We start from the raw sequence: 26,387 nt of genomic DNA, 5'->3' as shown, positions 1-26,387 counted from the left end.
TTTTTTTGAGAACCTCAGACTCTCTTCTTTCTTGGATTAGTGGTGTCCATGGCTCTTTATAGAAAATGTATTTCCTTGCCTGAATCTGCTTTTTCACTGTTTTACTGGCATTTTTTCCATCTATGTCCAGTACAAAGCAGTAGAAAAGGCTTATTTTCTGATATTAGAATGCTTGAATTAAAATCGTTACTCCATTACTTACTGGTTGTACAGTCTTAATTGTTGAAGCTCTTTGAGCCTTTGTTTTTCTTCATTGTAAAGTTAAAATACGGTAATGCACTAAAGGGCTTGGTACATGCATGGTGCTAGTTGCTATTTATAGTAGTCAAATAATGCAAATCTCATGATTTCAAATAAAATTATTGTAATGTGTAAAATAACTTAATTACAGGCATTCGTGAATGGTCCCATGACTAATTACTATGCCTATAGAATGAATCCGTTAATTGTAATTTTGCATAGACTCTCTTGGGTGGGATTCCACACGTTAGATTGACATTTTAGTCAAAAAAAAAACCCCAAGAACATTATTAAGTTGACGGAGATAGCATATGGTACATTAATATTACTAATAACCATTACTTGTGTTACTGAATTAGATTCTGAAAATATCAAGAGAGAAATTAGCTTAAAGCACTGAATTGCCAAGTCTGCCTTGGTGTAAGTACACAGTACGTCTTTAATTGATTTTATTCCTCTGGTGTCTTTATTCGGTTTATACTGGGGCTCACTTTTCATAATATTATGATAGGAATGAATAAAAATGAATATATTCATTTACTTTCTATGATAAATAGTTCTGATTAGAATCATTCATCAGCCACAGTTTGGAACCAATGAGTAAAGACTGAAACTTGGTGAAAGTTTATTTTGTGGTTTTTGGTTTTCTTGCACTTCCCAGTGTAATCCTTTTTGAGTTCTTCAGGATTTTTTTAACCTGGGTTAATAGAGTGCCTGAAACATTTCTGCATTTGAGAATTCAAGTCAGAGTAAACATTGCCAACTGCAAGGAAACAGCAATGGAGCTGAAGTGAATGGGCTTTGAAAGAAAACTTGACCAGGAGCCTGTGATAATGTAGAACACCAGCTGTGGAAGTGGATGTAGAGAGAGAATCCTGTCAGATTTAGGGAATTCATTCCTATAACTAACCTAATGGTATAGATTGTTAAACACTTAATGAGGTCCAAATGTAAACTTGTTTCCCTGAAAATATTGACAAGTAAACAAGGAATGATCAATGTCTAATCATTTGGATATATCCCTGCTTCCATTGGGGGGGTAGACCAGATGACTTCACATGGGTTAGTGGCTAGTTCCATCTTTCTTTGTCTTTTTTTTTTTTTTTTTTTTTTTTTTTTTTTGAGATAGGGTCTCTGCCACCCAGGCTGGAGTGCAGTGGCACTATCTCAGTTACTGCAGCCTCCGCCTCCTGGGTTCAAGCAATGCTCCTGCCTCACCCTCCCACGTAGCTGGGACTACAGACATACACCACCATGCCTGGCTAATTTTTGTATTTTTAGACAAGATTGGGCACGTTCAGGGTCGTAGGGCCATATTTTTGTATTTTTAGTAGAGACAGGGTTTTACCATGTTGACCAGGCTGATCTCGAACTCCTGACCTCAAGTGATCTGGCTGTCTTGGCCTCCCAAAGGGCTGGGATTACAGGTGTGAGCCACCACGCCCAGCAGTTCTATCCTACTTTCTAATGAAATTCATCACTTCAGAATTTATTGTCTACTCTGTCCCTAACTGTTAAAAACTAAGAAGGTGCATAAAGACAGCAACATATGTTAAGTGCCAGGCATAATTATAAATATGTGTATTAACACATTTAATAGTCATAATACTTTTAGTTAGGTGCCATTATATTACCCATTTTTGGAATTTTTTTTTTTACTTATTTACATTTATTATTATTGTTTTTAAAGACAGGGTTTCACCATATTGGTCAGGCTGGTCTCAAACTCCCGACCTCAGGTGATCCGCCTGCCTCAGCCTCCCAAACTGCTGGGATTACAGGGATAAGCCACCATGCCCAGCTTTTAGATGCAAAATTTAAGGATCAGAGTAGTTAAGCAATTTGCATAATGTTATGTAGCAAGCAGATGGTTATGACAAGATTGGAATTTAGGCTCAATCACTGAGGTGGTTCATGGTCAGTCTGCTGTCTTGTGAGCTATAGATCTGCCATAACAATGTACCAAAGTCTTCATGGCTTAAACAGAAATTTTCTCACAGTTCTAGAGGCTGGGATTCTGGGATTAGAGCGCCACTGTGGTCAGTTTTTGGTGAGGGCACTCTTCCTGGCTTGCAAATGACCACTGTCTCTCTGTATTTTCACTTGATGGAAGGAGAGAATGTGTACATGACAGTGTGTGAACTCCCCTGTCTCTGCTTATGAAGGAACTAATCTCCTCAGGAGGGCCCCACCCTCCTGACCTCATCCAATCCCAGTGACCTTCCAAAGGCCCCATCTCTCCAGACCACCATACTGGGGGTTAGAGCTTGAACATATACATTTGGGAGGACATAGTTCTGTTCATAGCATATAGTTATAGATAAAAGCATGAACAGATACAATAAGAATAGTATAAATATTTTATTTGCTAATGGATTGGGAGATTGTGAATTTTATTTTATAATCTATATTGTCTCATTTCTATTAGTTTTGTTTTATTCACTTGAAAATCCTCCTAATATCTCCACAGATAGAAAAGTGACCTGGATATGACAATGAGTTAATGGAAGGAAAACATTTCATAAATAGTGCTGTAAAGTTAATTTCTTTTCCTGACATGCATATGTAGCAGTAATAAGTTCATTTTGTGTAGCTGTAGCAATTTACAGTTAACAAAACACCGTGTCTCACTTTCTTACAAGAGTCATATGAAAACATCCATTTTATGGATGAGGAAACTGATGTGCAGAGTCAGCCTGTACTTCCATTACTCTGTCCCACTACTCAGTTAAGCTTTCTGCCAAGTAGCACAGCTGAATTTTCTTCTGTGTTCATAAGCAAAACAGATGAGGTAGTAAAGAAAATAATTTTACAAAAAGTAGACTTTTTAGAAAAACAAACAAAAACAAGCATTTGGGGTCAATTGGCTTGAAGGAATATGGAGGGAGATCCTGGCAGAAGTCATTTAAATAGTAGATGTGAGTCCTCACTTAGTCAGTGTTAGAATTCTTCAATTCAAAGATACCTGGTCTGGGCCCATTTGGCCAGCCTTAGCCGAAAGTAAGACTGCCATTTATCGTACTTTATTTTTTTGATGAATCTGCTGTGGAAATGGAAGCTGCCACGCTGAGTCAGATTGGTGTAGTCTGGTGGTATAGTATGTTTCTCAGCCTCTCGGGTCCTCAGGTTGTCTTAAAATCATGATAATATGTATTGGTGGCACCACACCAAACTTTTTGTGAGGATGAAATAACACAAATGTTAAGCTGCTTTGAAAGATTTTAAATTACAAGCTGACAGAGAGCATTATCCCAACTGCTGTAATGTCCTGGGCCTAGAATGCCTTATAAATACAGTAACTTAGTTTGAACTGAAACTGCAGCTTCCATATTAAAGAGACAGAATCACAAAATGCATGACTAAAAAACTATTATCTAGGAATAATACGTTACACAGGAAATTTACCTAGTTGTATCATGTTCATGAAATATTTGCAAATATTTTTAAGGTTGTGATTAGCATTTCATCTTGAGTAATTATCCTGAAATATTTATTCCTTAAATTACTGCCTTTTAAAATTTGGTGTATTTAAATATTCTGAAAGTTTATAAAGATTTATAAATTAAGAAAATCCTTTGGGTATAATAGAACTCTTCTAATTCTGGAAGGTGCTGTCTTGCATTTGAAAATTTATTGTTTTACTGAGAACTAATTCATTGGTAGGGCAAGGTATTCTCATTTTAAGGCATTTGAGAAATCTGTTATGTTCAGGATAGGATATGGAAGATGAAGATTTTATTTTTTAGTTTTATTTATTTTTCTTTTTTTTGTTTTCTTTTTTCTTTTGTTCTTTAAGATAAAGAACAAAAGAAAAGAGAGACTTAAAGAGAGAGACATCAAATAGTAAACCTGATTTTCAAAAATCTTGATAATATTTCATGTAAATTTAGAGAAAAGCTGCTTCTGGATGAAAATGTTAGACACCAATGAATCCCCAAAGATCATTCAACCGTTTATGGGCCTGTGACCTCTAGTTACTTATAGTGTGCTAGTTCCTGCGCATGTCAGTATCTTATGTACTTTTCCTTTTTAAACAACTGCCTGAACTTGTTTATCTTCGAAATTGTCTTTTGTTTATTCATTAACAGTTTAATGAACACAGTATCCAAAAGACTAACATGCTTAATGAGAATGCTTCTTACTGAGCAGATCATTAATCTTCAATTTCAGGTTCATATGGAGCCTAAAGATCACCTGAAAGTTGTCCTGTAAACCGTTCACACAAAAGACTAACTTTGGGAAGCTGAATGTTTCCTTTTTTTTTTTTTTTTTTTTTGACGGAGTCTTGCTGTGTCTCCAGGCTGGAGTGCGGTGGCGCGATCTTGGCTCACTGCAACCTCCACCTACCAGGTTCAAGCGATTCACCTGTCTCAGCCTCCCAAGTAGCTGGGACTACAGGCCTGAGCCACCATGCTCCACTAATTTTTTCTATTTTAGTAGAGATGGGGTTTCATCATGTTGGCCTCCTGGATGGTCTCAATCTCCTGACCCTGTGATACACCCGCTTCAGCCTCCCAAAGTGTTGGGATTACAGATGTGAGCCACCGAGCCTGGCCAGTGTTGCCTTTTAATAAGTATGTCAACTAATTTAAAAAAATCAAGAACTGTGTTATTAGAGATAATAAACAGTCATAAGTTGTCTTAACTAATTGGAGCAAAACATTGACCGTATAAGTGCTAAAAAAGTAAGCAATGTTTACCTGAAGGTATTTCACATGAAATGGGAATGAAGAGGTGATATTTCAGGCAGGTTTTTGAGGCTAATACTAATGTCTGCATTGCTGAAGCAAACTTGGATCAGAAGTTTTATTCCATGCTCTCTAAATAGTAATTCTTTTCCAATTTCATCTAAGGAAAATGTTTGAGATAAAGACAGAAGAAAATATGTCAGAATTATTCTTAACTTTATTTATGGAGATGTGGTCTTGCTTTGTCACCCAGGCTGGAGTGCGATGGCACAGTTACAGGTCACTCCAGCCTGGAACTCCCGGGCTCAAGCATTCCTCTTGCCTCAGCCGCCTGAGTAAAGCTAGGAGTATAGGTATATGCCAACATGCCCAGCTAATTAAAAATTAGTCATTTATTTTTTTTGATATTTTTAGTAGAGACAAGGTTTCACCATGTTGGCCAGGCTGATCTCAAACTCCTGATCTCAAGTGATTCACCCACTCCAGCCTCCCAAAGTGCTGGGATTACAGGCTTGAGCCACTATGCTGGCCTTTTTTTTTTTTTTTTTTTTTTTTTGGTCAAGGAGTCATCTTGCTATGTTGCCCAGGCTAGTCTCAAATTTCTGACCTCAAGTGATCCTCCCACTTCAGACTCTGAAAGCACTGGAATTGCAGGCATGAGCGACTGTGCCTAGCCTTAACTTTTAAAAATAGGGAGAAGATACAGCCTTTAAGGACATGCTCTGGAAAGAAAGAGAGAGAGAGAGAGAGAGAGAGAGAGAGAAGGGAGGGAGGAAGGGAGGGAGAAAGGGAGGAAGGGTCTCACTATGTTGCCCAGGCTGGTTTCAAACTCCTGGGATCAAGCGATCCTTGGCCTTGTGAGTAGCTGGAACTATAGGTATGTGTCACCATATCTGGCCTTGCTACTTTTTGAGTTCACATAATAATAAAATAGGATGGGCATGATAGCTCATGCCTGTAATCTCAGAACTTTGGGAGGCTGAGGTGGGAGAATCTCTTGTTCCTAGAAGGTCCAGGCTTCAGTGACCCCTGATGGCACCACTCCAACCTGGGCAACAGAGTGAGACCCTGTCTCATAAAAAAGAAAAAAACCCACAAAAAACACAAAGTAAGATAGTGAAAGTGGAAGGTGGGATATGAGGAAACCAAAATGAGCTCTTTGAAAGAATAGAGCTGGGACCCTAGAAACTTGGGTTCTAGTTTTAACCCGATTATTAACTAGCATCCTTGGATTCACACTTAACCAGTCTGGGTCTTAATTTCCTTAGAAGCAAACAGTGGGACTAGCATATATTCAAAATCCCTTCCAAATTCTTGATTCTCTATTGCTGCATGGTAAACTATTCTAGAGTTTAGAGAATTAAGGCAACAACCCTTTTATTATATCTCATAGTTTTTGCACAGAGATTCAGCTAAGGCTCAACTGAGCGGTGTTCAGGTGGCAGACAGTCTCATTCAAGATGGCATCTGGCATGTTTCTCTGACTTTGGTGAGGATTTGAAAGGCTGGGTTCAGATGGGGCTGTAGATCGGAGTGCCTACTTGTGATCCCTTCATCAGGGTAGTCCCTGTAGTGGGACTTACTACAGGGCCCACATACTAACGTTCCAGTGGACAAGAAGAAGATGCATGGTTTTAGAAAACTTAGCCTTCCGAGTCGCGAGTTACCTTTCTCATCATGCACCCTTGGATGAGGCAGGCAAAAGCCTGCCTAGATTCAGGGGGAGGGGCCATAGCCTCCATCATCTAATGAGAGGAGTTTTAAAGGCTATGGTTTAAAGTTGATATAATGCTATTAACTGTGTGTGGTAGAGTTTGTTCAACTGCGGTAAAACTTACTGTTTTAAACTTAGCCTTCTTGAACCCTTGACTAGTTGAAAAGCGAGCCTTCTGCCCTCTGAGAGAATGTTGATGATCAAAAGTAACCCTATATTCCTTCTTCCGTGTTCATTCTCTGATTCAGTATTTGCATATAGACATTTTACTTATTGAGCTAACATCTCATGGCTCTTCAATCACTTCTTAGGCTTTTTAAATTGTTATTTAATATAAAGAATACTGTGATCTTGCAAAGTAGAGTTTGAGAACATCTTCCATGGGTTTAACATAGAAAGAAGGACACAGGATGTTTTCAGCCTTTTCATTTCCAGTAGTTATTTGGCATAAAGAAGCTCATGATAGTGCCAGCTTCACCTGTCAGAACACACCGTCACAAAAAAAAAAAAAAAAAAAACTTAGCAATTGGAAAATAGCAATTTATGACTAAACAACCAAACTGCCTGATTTGATCCTTTTGTGTTTCCATAAAGTGAGATCCTTTGAATTATCTCTCCTGGAGACCTGTATTTATCCTCAGTATAACAGGTGGTGGTATAAAGGGTTGAAATAAATTATTTAAGCAAATATTACAGGAAAGTGGCCAGAAAACTCCAAATGCAAACATATCTGCATCTTCAAAGAAGCATAATCATTTTTTTAAAGTCTAGGTGATTTTTTGTTTTTGTTTTTTAACTACTGTTTTTACCAGCTACTGTTTGTAAGAAATAATGTATCTCTGTTGTTTCTTAGGACACATGCTAAAAGTTGGCTGACAATCAGTGTTCTCATTAAATACTCATTTCACCCCTGTGAAGGAGTTTTGTTACCCGAGGCCTGTAAAGCATTGTATTATTGGAGCAGAGCACCTTTCCACTGAGCCAAAACAGATCTCACATTTTTTTAAGGCTCAAAGTTAAAAGTATGAAGGTATTAGGGAGAACAGCATTTATTTTAATTTTTGTATTTTATTTCTTTACATTTTGTATATAACGGTTTTGGTCATCAACACACTTCAAGTCTGAATGTAAATATTGGCTCCAAGGGACAAATTATGCTAAGGATATATTCTCAATCTCTTTCTCTAAGTCAGCTTTAAAGATTTGTGGAAACCTTCACACAACAGGGAATTGTCATGGTTCCTGACTTATCTGGAGGTGGATATCTTTCTTTTGAGACTTCTTCGGGGAGAAAAATCATCACTGAATTTTTCTTGCTTATTCTCTCTAGATGCTAACATAACATTGTTTTATTAAGAGCTTATCATGTCTGCGTTTTAAACTGTCCACCTTTGTTCTGCTGAGAATTTGTGTTAATAAATCATGATCCTTGCAGGGAGCAGGGAACACTCTGTAATTCAGGCTATTTAATATCATGTTTGTTTAATTGTGTAAGTATTACATTGTCACTGAAAGAAAATGAGAATATACAGAGAAAATAATGACAGCACCTAATAATGTCTAAAGTCTGTGGGAATCCAGAGCTTGTTTTTCTCATCTCCCTCTAGGCCCCCTGCCACTGATCCAGTTGCAGAGAAGAGAAAATGCAGTTCAAAAATCTTAAATGTATAAAGTCATTCATTGTTTTAAATAGTTTATGAGAGACGTGTTGATGCCATTGATAACAATGAAATATAAATTCAGGGTCTAGGGAAGAAGTGCAGGATCTGAAAATTTTAAATATTATCTCTAAATCTGCACATAACTGTAAACTAGAAGATACATGCAAACATTAAGAACCTGGGTTCAAATGAACCACCTCTTACAACAAGGATTTAAGGCCTCTAAACATGAAAATGTGTAATTAAGATGTTCCATTGACATTACATGAATGTGCAAGTTACTTTGAGTCAGTTATTATTTTGGTTGTAGGTGATCACCATTATCATAGTTCACTATCTGTAAAATGAGGAGTTTAGGCTTAGATTACATCTGAGATTCTTCCCAGCTTGCTGATTTCGTGATTGTATATTAATAACCTCTATAACGAGCCTGGAAGTGTTTGGTTTATGCTTTAGGTTTATGATAGCTCTTCAGAACTCTCCATGTAATAATTCACCATTCACCAAGAAAGTTCGCCATTCTTACGAATGAGGAGGTTGATGGAAGCTGGATGGTACAGAGAGAGACAGAGAAAGACGATGAATTTAGTTGGAGGGCCAAGGGAAGATTACTCAAGGATTCTGAAACTTAACTTTGGAACCCAGTTGTTTATACCTCCTGAAGGTGGGCCAAGGAATAGTGGGAGAGGAGGGTGGGGATAGTGTGGATGGTCGCTGCCTGGGGAGGCAGTATCTGCCAGATCTATGACTTTGGCCCAGTGAAGATAATTTTTCAAAACAGAAACAAAGTCCGGTTTTCTGTCTCCCGGAAGACAAGACTGCAGAGAACTGGACAGTTTGTTGAAGGCTTCATAGATACTAACAATCACTTGTACTTAGGGGACCAACTCTGTCACGTTTTAAGTTTGTTTGGAAGATCATTTAAGTACAGTTTAGTTTTGGTAATTTGGTTGGATTTTTAAAAATTTGGCTAATGAAATGTTTATCATACTTTGGAGTGAACATAAATTGGTGACAATAAACTTTTTCATTAGATAGATACTTATGATTAAATGGATTCTGAAAATTTCCTAGGATTACAAATATGTAAGATTATACCTAGTTTGTTAAAAATGAAGTAGAAGTATGCATTATGGCTAAGTTCCATAAACAGACAGGCTCAGCATATTTGAATGAATAAAAGCAGAATTTCCTGGCTCTATTGTTTTATTGTATACCTTTATTTGAATGTCAAGACATAAAAAAATTACATTTTTAAATAACCCTCATCAAGCTTTGCTTCAAAATTTTTACTCATATTTTATGATTGAGAATAAGCTAGTCTTTAACTTAAACTTTCCATATGTATCTCTTACATTATAAATGCTAAAAAAAATTGTTACCCTAATTTTGCATGTCTAGATTATAAAATTGAACACAACTTCATTTCTGTTTACTAGAATGCTCTTAATTTTTTAGCACCTTGTTTTCTATCATTTGTTGATTTATACTTTCCTCTTCCTTTTTATTCTGATATTTATCAAGTATTTAACATGTTGGTTAATCTTGGTTACTTTTGATTGCTTAGATTAGGCATCATTAGAGCATTCTCCCTCTGCCTTGGAATTTTTTTCTTCAATATAAGCAGGAGTGTTGTTGGAGGACATCGTATTGGACATTACTCTTTGGATATTATTCCCAAAGGAAACATCATGAAATCATAGGATTCTTATCTCACCAAGAATCATCCCAAAGCCATTTTTAAACAAAACTTTTTGTTCACTGAGAACCCTGGGAGTTACAACTAGTAGACTGTAACAGAGTTAATACAACAACCTTAGAGTACATATTTTAGTGGCAGTGGTTGTTAAGAGGGGAAACTGTGACTCCATTAGCTCCTCCTGGATGGATCATACATCTTCATCTAGCCCCAGGTTTCTCCCATGATCTTTTTTTTTTTTTTCTTTTTTTGAGATGGAATCTCCCCCATTCACACAGACTGGAGTGCAGTGGCAGGATCTTGGCTCACTGCAACCTCCTGGGTTCAAGCAATTCTGCCTTAGCCTCTCTCCCGAGTAGCTGGAATTACAGGTGCGCACCACCACACCCAACTAATTTTTGTATTTTTAGTAGAGATGGGGTTTTGCCACAGTGGCCAAGCTGGTCTCGAACTCCTGATCTCAGGTGATCCACCCATCTCGGCCTCCCAAAGTGCTGGGATTGCAGGTGTCAGCCACTATACCTGGTCTCTCCCTGTCATCTTGAAGTGACTGCATCTCTTCTTATCAGGATGTCATAAAATTGAACATGCACATGTGTATTCACAACACATGGTTATACACTGTTGACAAAGATGACAAAAGACGAAGAATTCATAGTATTTTTTCTTTCTTGGCCTCATTAAACACTGCCACAGCAATCATTTCAGATTCTGGTGCTTCCTGATGTTCTAAACCACATTTACGTAATGCAGTGCAGGTAATTTATTTTCATATCCATCTGTTTGTCATTGCATTGGTACCTTGGAAAGGTTAGTGTTTTCCATTTATTTGATTGTTACTACTGTTAATCATTACAAAATCTTATTATTGCTGCTCATATATAAATCAAGACAAATTTGATTTCTAGCAAAAAAATTCATAGAGGAAACTTCTTATGCAAATTTAAGTAACTACAGAGAATATATATGGACACAAACTCTTGCTATTATAATCATATTGTGACCTCAGCCACCCTTTGTATAGCTGAAGTAATGACTGTTTGATATTTATTATAAAGCATATTCAATTCCTTGATTAACTGAACCTTTCATTCCCCTTTTTTGTTTCATGTAGCAGTGAAAATAGATTGTTCTATTATCATCCTTGCCAGGAAATTTATAAAATGTATAAAATTATTCATAAATGTATTTTAAACTGAAAATATATTAATGTATTATTGGGTGTACTGAGCAGAAAACATTTCTTTTCACATTTGAATGGCAAGCACATGATTATACATTCACTTCCTACTGAATATTAATCATCAATTCCATATGGCTGGTGGATAAAGCTCCAAGAGGCAGCTAGGAGATGCAAATTCTTGCCCTCATCATGGACTTTTTATGTGATTTTGTTTAATGTTTAAAGTCAACTGAGTGACCTTTGAATTAAAAAAAAAAAAACTTTCTTTCCAAGAAGTCCGGGGGCAGTATAGGCTCAGGATTGGGTTATTATACTTTCTGTTCTTCTTTTGGCACTTCTGCTGCTTCTGTCCAGCTTAAAAACACTGTTTTAATTCAAGCTTCAACCTTGGCAGGCTTCTGTTCTCATATTGTTTGCATGTTTTCTGAGGGCAGTCTCATTCACACTTGCAGTTTCAGATCTGTTCCTAGAGCTTCACCATCTCCACCAGGATGCACCCCTCTGCCCAGCCTGGTCTCTTTGCTCATTGTTGTCCTCAATCAGCCTGTCCTGGGGCCATCCCAGCCTGATGTGCCACAGACTCTTCAGCACTCAGTAAGGCACTCAGCATAGAGTAGGCACTTGGGATGATTTCAGTGATTTAGTTCACAGCTGAACTAGTTATTTCCTCCCCTACACCACAAAATGCATCCCTTCTGTGTCCTCTGTGAATGGCATCCCCAGTTCACCCGCTCTCCCTGACTTCTCTTTCCTCTACCACTTCGCTTCCTGTTTTTGCTCCATGTCCTTTGAATTCTGCCTTCTGTGTTTCCCGAGGCTGTTCCCTGCCGTCCATACCATGCATCACTGCCAAGGTTCTAGGCTCTTGTGTCTCACGTGGACTGTGGCCATCTCTCTTAGTTTGTGTTTCAGTCCTCCAATCTCGTTTCCTCAAATCTGTCTTCCTTCATACTATTGCCAGATTTATCTGTCCAAAGCATATATCTGAACATGCCACCCTCCTAAACTTACAAGCCTTCAATGAAGAAAGCTGCAAACTTTGCCAAGATTATAAAAAGATTAAAATGAATGCCAAGAATTTTATATGCTCTCTATATGGGAAAACAATATAGTAATGGGTTTTTTTTTTCCAGGTTTATATTTAGGTGTATCACATTGCTTATCAAATTCCCAAGGTATTTTTCTGATAAAATTGGAAAAAGTAATTTATAAGTTAAACACGTGCAATTAAGAAAAAAATGAAGTCTTCGAAGAAAACTTGGTGTGGAATCCCTCAGCTCTGCTATTAAATACATATTAATCAGCCATGTGGTGGTAGACACCCTTCCCCCAATTTGTCCTCCTTAAAATGGATTACAATGAATAATTGTGAATTATGAAAAATCTTGTGTATTCAGCATAGCGTCTACTACTAGTAAATACTGAATGAATGTAAGCAAAATAAAAGTAAATACAAACCAGTTACATACACATGCATACATGTTAACATAGCACATAAGGATGAGAGAACAGTAATGATGGTTGTCTCTATATGATGGAGTTATGAGTTTGTCATCTTCTTGCCTTTTCTCCATTTTCTACAATAATCACGTTACTTTTCTAAGTAGAAAAGGGAGGAAAAAAATCTTCCAGTGATTTCCACCTCTGGGATATGTCCAAGCTCCATACACCTCATTTGGTGCCCTCTACCCTCATACTCTCCTTTCTTTCTCTCTCCTCACCTCTTACACCTGCTTCCTGCCTTTCTGTTTAGTCACCATGAATCCGGAATTGCTACCTCCCCTGTACACTGTATTTCTGCTGCATGCCTTGCTGACCCCTCTGCCGATAATGTGCCCCCCAGCACCAATTTTTTCTAGTTTATTGCCACTTCTCCTCTAAGATTTTGTTTAAAAATCACTCACCAGGTTTGAGCATTTGGACACTTGTATTAAAATTAACTGATTTTGTGTTTGTTTCCTCCAAAGGAATGTTTTCCTCCAGAATAGAGACTTTATACTAGGATCTGAAAATAAAAGATAATTAAGTTACAGCCCATTCCCTCAGGTTGCCAACAGTCTGATAAAGAAAGGGATGTGACTACATGAAGTAACAAATATTGTAGGATCTCTGATTCAAGTATCTGCAGAGAATGGTGGGGCAGGAAGTGAGTAATTCGCCTTTCTTGGGGGAAGGGTGGATTATGGTGTCGGGTTCATACAGTTTCCATTATTTTATTTAAGAGGTGATGCTTAAACTACTGGGGACAAGTGTTCCAGGCAGAAGCTTTGCATGGAACAAAGGCAGGATGTTGGAGGACAGTCCAACATTCAGAATGGTGAAGCATTAAGTGTGAGGTGGTGTCCCCATGGTGCTTGGCACATAGTACAAGCTCAAGGATTTTGAAGTAAACAGTATGCTTCCTCCTGGTTTCCATGTATAGGTTTTGGGGTTTGTGTATCCCTAGAAATTGTATGTAATATTTTGCATTTATGTGCTTTTGAAAGTTTTTCTATGGAGCGAGTCATTGCATTTCACTAGATTCTCTGAGAGGATTTCATGAACTATGGAAGGTTGAGAACCACTATTTTAACAAATATACCCTAGAAATGGATGAGGTGAGATGTAGAGGATAGAAGCTGATGTAAAGACAAATATCTTCAGCTACATTTGGCAGAGATACCCCTGGGCATTCACAGGGCAGGTAGTCACCTGCTGGAGTGGCAGAGGGCCTGGTCGCAGTGGGTACTTCTCATAATGGCTCTGCACACGCTTTTCCAGCTCCATTTAGCAAACAGGCTTATTCTTGCCTCTTCATTTGCTTCAACTAAGCCATTATAGTATTCCTTCTCTGATAGTCAAAGCAACTCTCCAGGGTAGGAAACATGATGGGGTTGAAAGACTGGAGAGAGAATGGAAACAGCATATGTTTTATTCTGAAAATAAAGTAAGAGTTGAATATATGAGGAAAGCAGGAAAGTATGTATAGCAACCAAAGCAAATCTGTGGCAATGGCATTAAATAGACTGCATTAAAAGGCTGCAACAGCACTAGCCCCCGACTGGCATTGTAGGGCAGCTCATTCATTCATTCCTCTGTGGCAAGTAAAGAGATATGTGAATTACCCATCTCCTCGAATCCTGCCCAGGCAGATTCGGTGTCCTTTGCCCTCTGTGCAGCTGTAATAACCTTGTATATATTTCTGTTCTAGAACATACTGTAGTGTGGCAGAATTGTTGATATTCTTTTATTCCATAAGGCAGAAATGGTTGATTTTTGAATGCCTAGCTCTTAGTGCTGGCTCAGTACATGTTTACTGTGAGAATGAACTTGAGTTTTGTAGCCCAAAGGTGGTGAAATCAGTTTGTACAGTTCAGCCTGTACAAAGGTAACCTTAAACAGCTGAATATTTCCATTATCCTTGCTTTTTCAATTCCTTTCCTCCTTTGCCCAGTGAGGCACTCAAATAAGAGCTAATCAAGGAAGGAAGCTGGCAGATCTTTTGTAAAGATAGGGGCTGCTCTTTTGAAGGGAGGGATTTGATGCAGTGTTGAATCTGATGCAATCTCAGACTCTATCAGCTTGCTGAACAACGTTGGCAAGTGCAAGACAAAGCAAAGGACGAAGGTTATGGGAGCAAATTGGAGGGCACTGTGGGTCACACTTGCATCTGCCTCAGGGGCACTGCACACTCTCATCAGTCAGAGACAAGTAACCTTCCAAAGCATAATAATTTATTGTATTTTTCAAAGCTCTCTGGGATGCATGAATTAGGTGCTAACCTTGTGCTATGCCAAGTCCTGCTTAGAGGGATTCAGAGGCCATCCAGTTAACATAATGTAGGGAGAGCTTGCAGAGAACCAAGAGAAACCACAGATATGTTTAAAGGAATGAAAGTTTTTATCATTTGTGTTTAGTTTTTTTTTTTTTTTTTTTTTTTTTTTTAAGAAACAAGGTGCAAATTGTCTTCCTTTGTCGCCCGGGCTAGAGTACAGTGGCGCCATCTTGGCTTACCGTAGCCTCTAACTCTTGGGCTCAGGCAATCCTCTTGCTTCTGCTTCTTGCGTAACAAGGACTGTATATGACTGGCTGGCTTTTTAATTTTTATTTATTTATTTTTTGTAGAGATGGGGGTCTTGCTATGTTGCCCAAGCTGGCCTTGAACTCCTGGCCTTAAGTGATCCCCCATCCTTGGCTTCCTAAAGTTAGGATTATAGGTGTGAGCCACCATGCCAGGAATGAAAGGTTTGAAGAAGAAACTTAAGAGTGACATCAGGTTTCCAGGTATTCAAAGGACACAGAAAGTAGTTATTTTCCAATTACTGAGGAATGAAGAATAGGAAAAATGGGTTTGCATCTTATGAGGGCTTCTGTGGAGTGAAACTGGAAGAGGATTCAGAACATCTTTCCATTCTCCTATTATGTTAACTTCATTAGTTCTAGGTAGTGGGCCATTTTTAGCATTTCACTTGGCTATCCTAGATTGGACATTTGATCTAAAGAGGGGTAAGGAAGGAAATTAATGATATTGACTGGACAGCTGCTGTTAGTAGGCTCAGGATTTCCTCCAGCTCTAATTTGCCAACATCTTGTTTACCCAAGAGGGAGACATTTTTATCCCCATTTATTTGTGAGACAACTGAGGCCAGGAACTCATGGTGGTAATGCATAAGTGGCAGTCCTAGCTCTGTTACTTCAGTCCTGAGTTTGTGTAACTCCAAAGGACTTGTTTGTAATTTATTTGTAAATTTGACGAGTTTAGTGTTTATTGAGGCCATTTGGATGTGTCAGTCTCTTTGAGCTGTTGCAGACAGGCTCATCACAGATTCCCGAAAGCCTTTCACCTATGAGAACAGCTGTGCATTTGAGCCAGTTGGTCACTTGTATGTCTAAAACCATCAGTTGCTGCTTCTCAGCCTGGGCAAAGCATACTTATGGTGCATCACATCTGAAAGGCATACTTTCTGGCATAGCAAAAGCTAAATAATTTCAATTTTAAAAGGTACAATTTTTACTTAAATGGCATGCTTTATGGACTATACAGTGAAGGCAAGCAGGAATGATATGCAGTATACAAGTATAATACATCAAGGATCATAGCAAGATGAATGATATTGATCCAGGTTTAACCTACTGACAAGTAAACCTTTCTATCCCTGGCTTCTGCTGCTTGATGTCTTTTTCTGATTAAAAATATTATATGTGAGCCATTGTAGGGAAATACAGAAAACTGCAAATAAAACCAAAATCACCCCAACACTACCCCTCAAAGATAAAACACCATAAATATTTTAGTGTGGTGCTTTCCCACCTTTAAAAAAAAATGCAATGTAGTTTTATATTGTTTAGACATATGGTATCCTGCCTTTTCACTTAACTTGCCTCATAAGCACTCCCTATGTTTAGTTTATCTCTTTTATTGTGGTAAAGTATACATAATCTAAAATTAACCATTTTTAAGTGTACAATTCAGTAACATTACGCATATTCAGTGTTGTGCAATCACCACCACTATCCATTTCCAGAGCTTTTCATCATCAGTACTCCCTATATTTAAGAAGCCTTCACAAACCACACTTAATGGCTGAATAACACTCCATCACATGAAATTTACTTAAAGGTATTTTCCAGAAGACATTCAACAGGTATTTATTTTGTGTTCACTATAAGCTGGACTTTATGGCGAAAATAGTGAACAAAATGTGGTGTTTGTCCTTCAGGACCTGTTGGAGGAAATGGATAATTAGTAGGCAGGTTGAGTCCTATTGAGGGGTAAGCAGAGAGTCTATGGGATCATGTAGGAGGGGAAACTAATTTGAGGTATAATTTGCATAGTCATTCCTTGATTGTTGCTGGTCTAGCATGCATCAGGTTTTTTAGCTATTGTAAATAATATTGAGAGATATTTGTAGGTATAAATATTTGTCTACATTTCACATTATTTTGTGAAGTTCTTGAGAAGTGAAATTACTGGGCCATACATTCTAACAGGGGCCAGTACAAGATTTCTTTTTTTATTTTTATTTTGAGAGACAGGGTCTTGCTCTGTCACCCAGTCTGGAATGCAGTGGTGCAATCACTGCTACTTTGAATTCCTGGGCTCAAGTGATTGTCCCACGTCAGCCTTCTGAATCGCTGAGATTACAACCACCATGCCTGGCTTTTTTTTTTTTTTTTAAAGAGATGAGATCTTATTTTGTTGCCTGGGTTGGTCTTAAACTCCTGGCCTCAAGCATTCTTCTCACCTTGGCCTTCCAGAATGCTGGGACTGGCCTAAGATTTAGAACACTAGTAATTGTTACCTGCTGTGCTATTCTTAAGGGTAGGAGCTGCACCAAGGATTTCCATTGCCTGTTTCGCCTTAAACCTCTCCTAACTTTATATAGATGTGTGTACAACTTGCCTCTGGCAGCATTACGTGAAGAATGGGGGCTGAGAAGTGAGTATATCCAACTGGGAAGAGCCGAGTCAGGTCAGAGACAAAGGGATTGTGGCTGAGGCTGAGGTTATGTGGCGGCTAATCCAGGTGTTGTACTCATTTCAGAGGCCTTGGTTGAGAAATGCTTTAGGGCTGTGTTCACTGTGCATGTGGACAGTTTGACTCCCTTCTGTGAAATTTCATTCTTGTGAACTTGAAGTCATTGTGAAATAAAAGTAGCCTATTTTTTCCTCCTTAAAAGTATCTGTTCATCATCTAAACAAACTCCTAGTCTGTTATCAGAGCTGGAGGAGACCTTTGGCTTTCATATCATTTTCCCTGTTGAAACTACAGGTAAAGATTCTAAGATTTAGAAAAGTTAGAGAACATTCAGAAGGAAACTTAGGAAACCAGTTTGTTTAGATGTAAAGTGAGATTACAGCTCATGTCTCTTGATTTAGCTTCTGGTCACTCCATTACCTGCTTCATGTTGTCTTCAGGCTTTATTCTCTCCTTAAAGGAATTTTTTCTTTTTCCCACGTCTTAATTTTGCGCTCTACTCTTTCATTCTAAGATGTTATTTGAGTGTTGAATACATGTATGTCTTGGCTAATGCCTGTCAACCAGAAATTATGCTAGCGAGTTTACATTTCTTATCCTCCTCCGTCCTTGGCTTACTAATTGGTTTGACTGCTTACTGTTCCCTTCATCTTGGCTTCTTTGTTTCTTGGAAAGTTTCTGTTGACTTTGGCAAAAGTAATCAGTTATGTCTTATTTAGTCCCTTTGGATAACTTTTTTGGGGGTTGGCTTTTAGGAAGTAATACATTCACCATTGATTTAATTAGTAAGTATGGCAACCTGTTATGGACCAAAGAGTAAACTTTTAAAATAGACGATTAATATTGAAGGTAGGAACAGCACAGACATCGGATACATTAATTTTACCAGTAGTTAGTTGGTGAGACTTGACTCTGGATACCCATGTATTTATGTAGATGCACAATCACTTTTTGGTGTATATTAAATTTCCCTTCTAAGATCAAATTTACAAACAAAAGTTAGCATGGTTTTGTATTAAACAGAGTGTTAATATCTGCAGTTGAACTTCGTATCTATATCATGACAGTAAATGTAAGACCTTGGGTCCCCTGATAATTAGAGAAAGGAACTTACAAAGCCAGCACACCAAATTTGGTCTGAGACTGTGAGCGCCAATACTAAGTGGTAATTGTGTGATTGAAAAATCCTGTAGCTTATATTCTCAACGATTTCTGATAATCAGAGTTTCAGAAACAGTTCAGAGTTATCAGGCTCTTTCATTTATGAGTGAAGGGAGCAATTGCTCATCGACTGTAAGCCTTTTATGTTGGCAATTCCATCCTTAAATTTAAAAAGGCATTGGCATTTTCATTATGAAATGGTTTTCCTGGATTTATAGCTGAGACCATTAATTTAGTGTTTCAAAACTGATTGGCATTAGTCTGTATAGTTACTTCTATATAAAAGCAACTTAAAAGTTGATTTTGTAGTCTCAATTTTAAAGATCATTTCAGATATCTGTTCCTCCTGTGTTGGATCTACTATATTGAAATCTGAAGTTATGGAGAACTAACGAATAAATATAGCACACACTCCATTCCCAAAAAGACAGATGGCCTTACCGTTCTCTGTTCAAGGAACTTGAGGAGACCTTGAGGTGACATATAAATACTGGCTCTACACCTCACATTTGTCCTCTTGCTCATTTTCTTTTACATCTTACAGTGTGGAATAATAATAACAGTAAATTATAATGATAGCAATTATATCTTGAGTGCTTACTGTGGTAGTATGATGCCCATTTTACAGATTAGGAAGCTGAGACTTTACCCAGCTGATAGCCCAGTTAACCTTCCCCATTCTTGTTTCTCTACCACCTCCAGTCCATTCTGCATACCACTGCTGGTTCCATCGTGTGTTTTTTTCCTCCAGAAACACCTTCGTAGACTCTACACTGTGTAGGGATAAAGCCCAAACCTCAGTGTACCTACCGGTTGGTCCCAACTTTTTAAATCTTGTATCCTGCAACTTCCTTACAAAAATCCTGCAGTATAGACCTACGCTAACATGAGTATGCTGTGTGTTTGTCCACCTGTTTCCCTGCTCCAGCTGGCAGATGCCTGCTATTTGCCAGGCACTGTTAGGATCTTAGGGACACAGTTCTCACCGTCAGAACCATATACTCAGGGGTAAGGTAGACCTGAACGTAAATAACTTCTCCTTAGCTTTTATTTCTAATTCCAGATTGGCTTAGACCCTATATCCTTGGTGAAACTTTCCCTGGCCATTCAAGGCAAAAGTGATTCCACCTTCCTCTGAATGTCTGTAGCCTGAACTGACTGTACCATATTTATCTTTGGGTTATGATCTTTTCAGGTGTCTGCTTCTTAACCCACTTACAAATCTCTGCAAGTTAAAGACAAAGGTTTATAGGTTAAGCCTTTATAGGTTAAAGATTCTACAGGCAAAGTATGTGGTTCTATGTCATTGATCTCTAAACTCCAGTTTTTAAAGAGAGGATTAATAAATTTGTAAAAATCTATAAAGTTTCATAAAGAAGTTTTAGCCCTAGATCACCATACTTAAAAAAATTTATTGCATTGTGGTCTGAAACCGTATGTCTTAAAGTGTAAATAATTAAGTTGGCACATAAATGTGGGATATCATTTGTTTCTCCATACTTGTTTTGAACGCTGGTGCCAAGTCTTTAAAAAATCGAATTAATATTACTGTTACACTTTCCCTTTCATTAGTTATCAGCCTTTTAACTATAAGCCAAGCTTAAAAAGTCATAATAAAATATGTGAGGCTTAACCTGGGTAATACAGTGAGACCTCATCTCTACAAAAACCTTAAAAAATTAACTGAGCATGGTAGTGTGCACCTGTAGTTCAAGCTACTAGAGAGGCTGAGGCAGGAGGATTGCTTGAGACCAGGAGGTGGAGGTTGCCATGAGCCAAGGTTATGCCACTGCACTCCAGCCTGGGTGACAGAGCAAGACCCTGTTTCAAAAAAATATGTTTGTATATATTTATATCTGAGGCTCTAGTTCTTTGAGTTATGGGGTTTAAAATGTCATCAAATTTAAGTGGCAGGAGCAGAAAGAGTCCTGAATGATGAGATGGGAAACTCATTCAAGTCCCAGCTTGAGTCACTTAACAGGGTGAACATGATTTAGTCAGAAGCTTCATCAACTCCTGTTTCTTCACAAGGCAGATGAGGCCATCAGCATCACGGTGGACAATAGTGGGATTTTCACCTGTTGAAGACTCTTATGGGTGACTGTCTCCATGTTGTGCTAGTTCAATTGCATCCATCTATTTATCTGTTATATTAGTTTGCTGGGGCTGTCATGACAGAATACTTTAGACTGAACTGTTAAACAGCAGACATGTATTTTCTCACAGTTCTGGAGGTTAGGAAGTCCAAGGTCAAGGTATCAATACATTCCTTTCTTCTGAGTCTTGCCAACGACCATCTTTTTTGTGTCCTCACATGGTCTTTCCTCTGCATGCGTGCATTCTGGTATCTTTCTGTGTCCAAATTTCTTCCTCTTTTAAGGACACCAGTCTGATTGGATTACGGCACACTCTCACAGTCTCATTTTCTGCTTAATCACCTCTTTAATGACCCTGTCTTTTCCAAATCCAGTCACATTTTGAGGTATGGGGGTTAGGGCTTCCACATCTGATTTTTGGGGAGCTATGATCCTATAATATCTATTTAGAATGGCACTTATGAGCCAGGCGTGGTGGCTCATGCCTGTAATCCCGGCACTTTGGGAGGCTAAGGTGAGTGGATCACATGAGGTTAGGAGTTTGAGACCAGCCTGGCTAAAGTGGTGAAACCCATTTCTACTAAAAATACAAAAATTACTCAGAAATTGTGGCAGGTGCCTTTAATCCCAGCTATTCAGGAGGCTGAGGCAGGAGAATCAGTTGAACCCAGGAGTTGCAGAGGTTTCAGTAAGCTGAGATTGCACCACTGTACCCCAGTCTGGGCAACAGAGGGAGACTCCCATCTCAAAAAAATAAAATAGCACTTACTTGTTTTAAATTATGTATGAAGAAACTAGCATAAAGAAGAAATCAAATAGTCCTCCACTTATGTAATGCCTATTATTAAAAGGGGAAGTGTGCAGGTGTATGAAAAGATAAGTCGAACCGTATTGAAGGGTATAAAAGAAAACACTGTCTCCCAGTGCTCTCCTAGGCAACTTCTTTAAAAACATTTACACAAATATTTGCTATACAAAGGCCAGGTGCAATTTTTAATGTATTAATGTGTCATAGGGAGTACAGATATCCCTACATCTGCACACAGATTTGGCTTTTAAATAACTACATAATATTCCATTGCGTATGTGCTTTAATTTACCTGATCACCTATTAATGGGCACGTAGATTGTTTCCAGGTTCCCCCACCACTCCATTACAAACAGTGGAGCTAGATTCCTTTTAAAAATCCAGGGCTGGGCACCTGGCTCATGCCTGTAATCCCAGCAATTTGGGAGGCCAAGGTGGGAAGATCACTTGAGGTTAGGAGTCTGAGACCAGCCTAGCCAACATGGTGAAACCCCATTTCTACAAAATACAAAATTTAGCTAGGTGTGGTGGTGCAGGCCTGTAATCCCAGCTACTCGAGAGGCTGAGGCAGGAGAATCGCTGGATCTGGGAGGCGGAGGTTGCAGTGAACCGAGATCATGCCACTGCACTCCAGCCTGGGTGACAGAGTCTCAGAAATTAAATACATAAATAAATACATGCATACATAACCAAGATGAAATAATGAAGAGCTACCTAAGGGGAATAACTGGCCCCTGATCTTACTGAAGACAACCTTTCTTTTTCACCTTCCTGTTTATTGGCCTTTACATGAGTTGTTGTGAAAGGTATTTCATTCTTTCCTGTCCTCCAGTACCTGACCACATGCCAATACCTCTTCTTTCTGTATAATAGGAAGGGAAAGCATTAGGTCATAGTCCTCCCCAGGAAGAAAGGTCTGTCTGAATCATTAACAGGCATAGACTATTTTTAGTTAAGGAAAACAGTTTTTCTTGTAAGAATTGCTATTTCCGTGCTCAGGGCAGCACATGGATCCTTTCTGGCTGCATCTACCTATTGGCGAGGGGCCAGCTTTCTAATGGAATGTGAGCACTCTCACTGCTAATCAAGATTTACAGTGGAAACCAGGACGCCTGGCCGCTTATTGGATTTGCAGACCCTCCAAGCTAACAGCGGCAGCCCTGAGATTAAGTGCGGTGCAGAGGCTCGGTCCTTTTCCCAGACCCTCCCTTCTTCTCTGGGGCCAGCTTCTTAGCCACAGGTATCATCTGGCATTATATTATAAGCTGTGCCATAGTGCAGATGTTCTTTTCTGAAGAATTACTTTCACTTCTGACTCATTTCGGAAAATGAGTCAGTCTATCAGAGGTATTCTTCATCTCTAGACCCCTGGAGAGTTCATTTTCACCTGGGATTTCTAACCGCATGCGGGCAGTGCTTTATTTACCCAGATGTGAGAAATAACAGCAATGAATAGTCGTCTTCTAAAGCAGCCCTTAATTCCCTGCAGAATCCAGTGTGAATGCCCAGAGGTAGCTTATGCCCTTATTAGTGTAAATATTTCTGAGGCTTTGGTTTTGTGATGCTTATGGACGTGCTGTGTGTATGGGCTTTGGTGCAGGAAAAACATAATTTAGCAACAGATTTAAAAGGTAGTCTGGAGTGTTTCTAATTACTGTTTGTTTAGTTCACCATTGCCTAATAAGTGGATTTAAGTAACCTCGGGGGTAGGGAATGTAATGTTCATATTACAGTCAACCATGCAAATCAAATTCTAACTAAGTATTGCAGAGAACACACCGTGGAGCCATTTCGTGGAAGTATTTCATTGAATTTTAAATTTAGAACTGAGAGCATTTTGGAGTGGGCATTTCCCACCTGTCATGCATCAACATGAATGACACATCCATGTGTGGTACAGTACCATTTAAGATCTTTTGGTGGCCTTCAGCATTTAGCTTTCTTTTTAATTTGACATTATTTTCTTTTTAATTTTCCCATCTTTCATTGGCCATAATAGGGAACTGAAGTATTAAGAGAGCCTAGAACAGTGGTTGTCAATCTTGGTTGTAGCTTGGCGTCAGCCTGGGAACTTTAAAATTACTGATGCCTGAGGCCACCTCCAGAAATCTGATTTAATTATCAGGAATGCAGCCTACACTGGGATTTCTAAAAGCTCCCCAGAGGATGCTATTGTGCACCATGGGTTGTGAACCACAGACCTAAGATGTCAGGGCCTTGTGAGCTCATCTCATCCAGTGGTTCTCAGCCCTGGCTGCAGATTAGCATCATCTGGAGAGCTCGTGAAAGAAACACTGATGCCCCACCACCTGAAACTACCTTTCTAGAGTCTATTTAGAAGGCTCTCAGGTGATTTTGATGCACAGCAGGAGTTAAGGTTAACTGACATGATCCTAGCCATTCCATATTATAGATAAGTAAAAATTAGAGCAGGAAGGGTCAAATGGCTTGCATAAGGTCAGGTCCTTGTCATAGAGGCAGGTCTGATGCCTCCTACTGCTCTGTCTGCAGCCTAACACCATCCCTTATATTGGCCTATTGTATTTATTGATGCCTCCTCATCCTTCAGGTGATGTCCCCGCCTCCAGGCCTTTTCTGACTCCTCACACTCACCTCCCATCCAGCCTGGGTAAGATCCCGTTGCTTTGTATTTGAATAGCATCCTTCCTTCCTTTTCCTCTCCAACTGTCAGTTCAGGAGAACAGGCCTGTGTCTTTCTTGTTGTTTCTGTAACAGTAGTGGGATTTCAGATAATATTTGTTGAATTGAAGTTTCCTAACTTTTTATTCCTCAGTCCACATGGATTGCTGAAAATAATCCATTCTTATATGCATGCTTCAGAAAACAACTTCAGAAAGCAAAACTTATTTTTATTTATTTATTTTTTGAGACAGAGTCTCACTCCATCACCCATGCTGGAGTGCAGTGGTGTGATCTCAGCTCACTGCAACTCCCACCTCCTGAGTAGCTGCAATTACAGGTGCATGTCACCATGCCCAGCTAATTTTTGTATTTTTAGTAGAGACGGGGTTTGCTATGTTGGCCAGGTTGGTCTCAAACTCCTGACTTCAAGTGATCCACCGCCTCGGCCTCCCAGAGTGTTGGGATTACAGATGTGAGCCACCATGCCCAGCCACACAAGTTATTTCTTACCTGTCTATGGCTTACTGTACTGTGGGCGAGGATCTTAAAAGCAGGAATAACTTCCCACCCTGCCTTCCGGGAGAGAGAGTTTTTGCAAAAAATGTTTGGCAAGGATACTTTGATGATAAAATAATGAAAACAAGATTTCAGTGATCTTACACATTACCCGAGGTACGTACAACACCCAGGGACCTTCGAATAACATACAAGTGTGTATGGCATAGCAAAAGGGAGTATGTGGCATTACCTAACAAGAAAAAGTGTGTGAAGTAAATGATGCTATTTTATAAAAACATATTTTAAGGACTGAATAATTATTTGGTGCAAAAGTAAATGGTGCTATTTAAAAAAATACATTTTAAGGACTGAATTATTGTTTGGTCCAAAAATAAAAGTAATTGCCATTACTTTTTTTTTTTCTCTTTTACAAAATCAAGATTACCTGAAAGTCATTTGCCATTACTTTATTGGCAAAAAAACACAATTACTCTTACACCAATCCATAATATTTTAAAGTAGCCACATTCTGTTAGTGTAGCTGAATTAAATCCTTTGGCTTCTTTGGATTAATATGTTTGTCTTTTCAAATGATTTTTAAAAACTCTTCTCTTACTGCAGTTTACTTAGGATCATCCTTGGCCAGTGTTCTACTTTTACCGGAAACATATTTTCAGATTTGTACTATTTGTGTTTACCCTTGTAGCTGTACCAGAGACTTTTCTCTAAAAGCAAGATAATAGCTAGTATCTGCTTAGCCTGCTGGTGGCCAGGAGGCTCACTATCGAGATGCTGGAAAGTAATAATTTTCTTGGGTGGAAAATACATAGTTAAAATTTTTTGGAACTAAAACCGCAAACTGGGCTACATTGTAGAGTAGACCCCGAGATGTTAAAGATGATGCAAACAGGACAGAATAATAACCTAAATGTGAAGATTCACTTTGAAATCTTAATAAGACTTCATACTTCATGCATTATTTTCAAGAGCCTTCATGTTGGAGAGTAAGTGATAATGTGGCAGTGTGGAAGTGAAGTCACTGTATATTATGGAAAACCTTCCTAAAACAAATATTCCTCAAAGTTTCAAGAGAAAGCAAATCAATTTAGTTGGAGGTAAATATAAAAAATTTTAAATAACTTTTATTGAGTAAAGATGCAAATTTTTTTGGTCACGATAAAATATGAAGATCTGAAGAACCACCTTTTCTCTTTTTTTTTTTTTTTTTGCTGCTATGTAGGTGAAAAATTTAACAAAGAAAAGCTATTGATGAGTAACCTATTTCTATCACACTAACTTCAGAGGCTCCACAGTGCATTATGGAAGTGAAGAGAAGGCACAGGAAAGAAAGAAGGGTTTTTTAAATACGTAAGGCTCCGTTTTTAGCGTTTTCATCTATGTCATGTCATCAAACCTTTATAACTTATAATTAGGACCTATTTACACCAGATTTTTACATTTACCTGTGTACTAGAGAGAGGACCCAAAATTTAAATCCAAGTATGTCTGATGTCCTTGTGTCTTTCTACTGAACATGGC

General features: G+C 38.6%; 1 protein-coding gene across 1 annotated transcript in view; it reads left to right on the top strand.

The window, feature by feature from the left end:
- The window catches only part of ANO6 (anoctamin 6), a 193,237-nt gene that overhangs the window by 22,361 nt on the left and 144,489 nt on the right, over nt 1-26,387 (top strand). Inside the window, 1 exon segment of the mRNA XM_017529706.1 lies at nt 24,277-24,336. Within this exon segment, the coding sequence (XP_017385195.1) occupies nt 24,277-24,336 (60 nt within the window).

The sequence above is a fragment of the Cebus imitator genome, unplaced genomic scaffold (assembly GCF_001604975.1).
Source record: "Cebus imitator isolate Cc_AM_T3 unplaced genomic scaffold, Cebus_imitator-1.0 Scaffold2, whole genome shotgun sequence".
Lineage (NCBI taxonomy): Eukaryota > Metazoa > Chordata > Mammalia > Primates > Cebidae > Cebus > Cebus imitator.
This window is presented reverse-complemented; position numbering and strand designations above follow the sequence as displayed.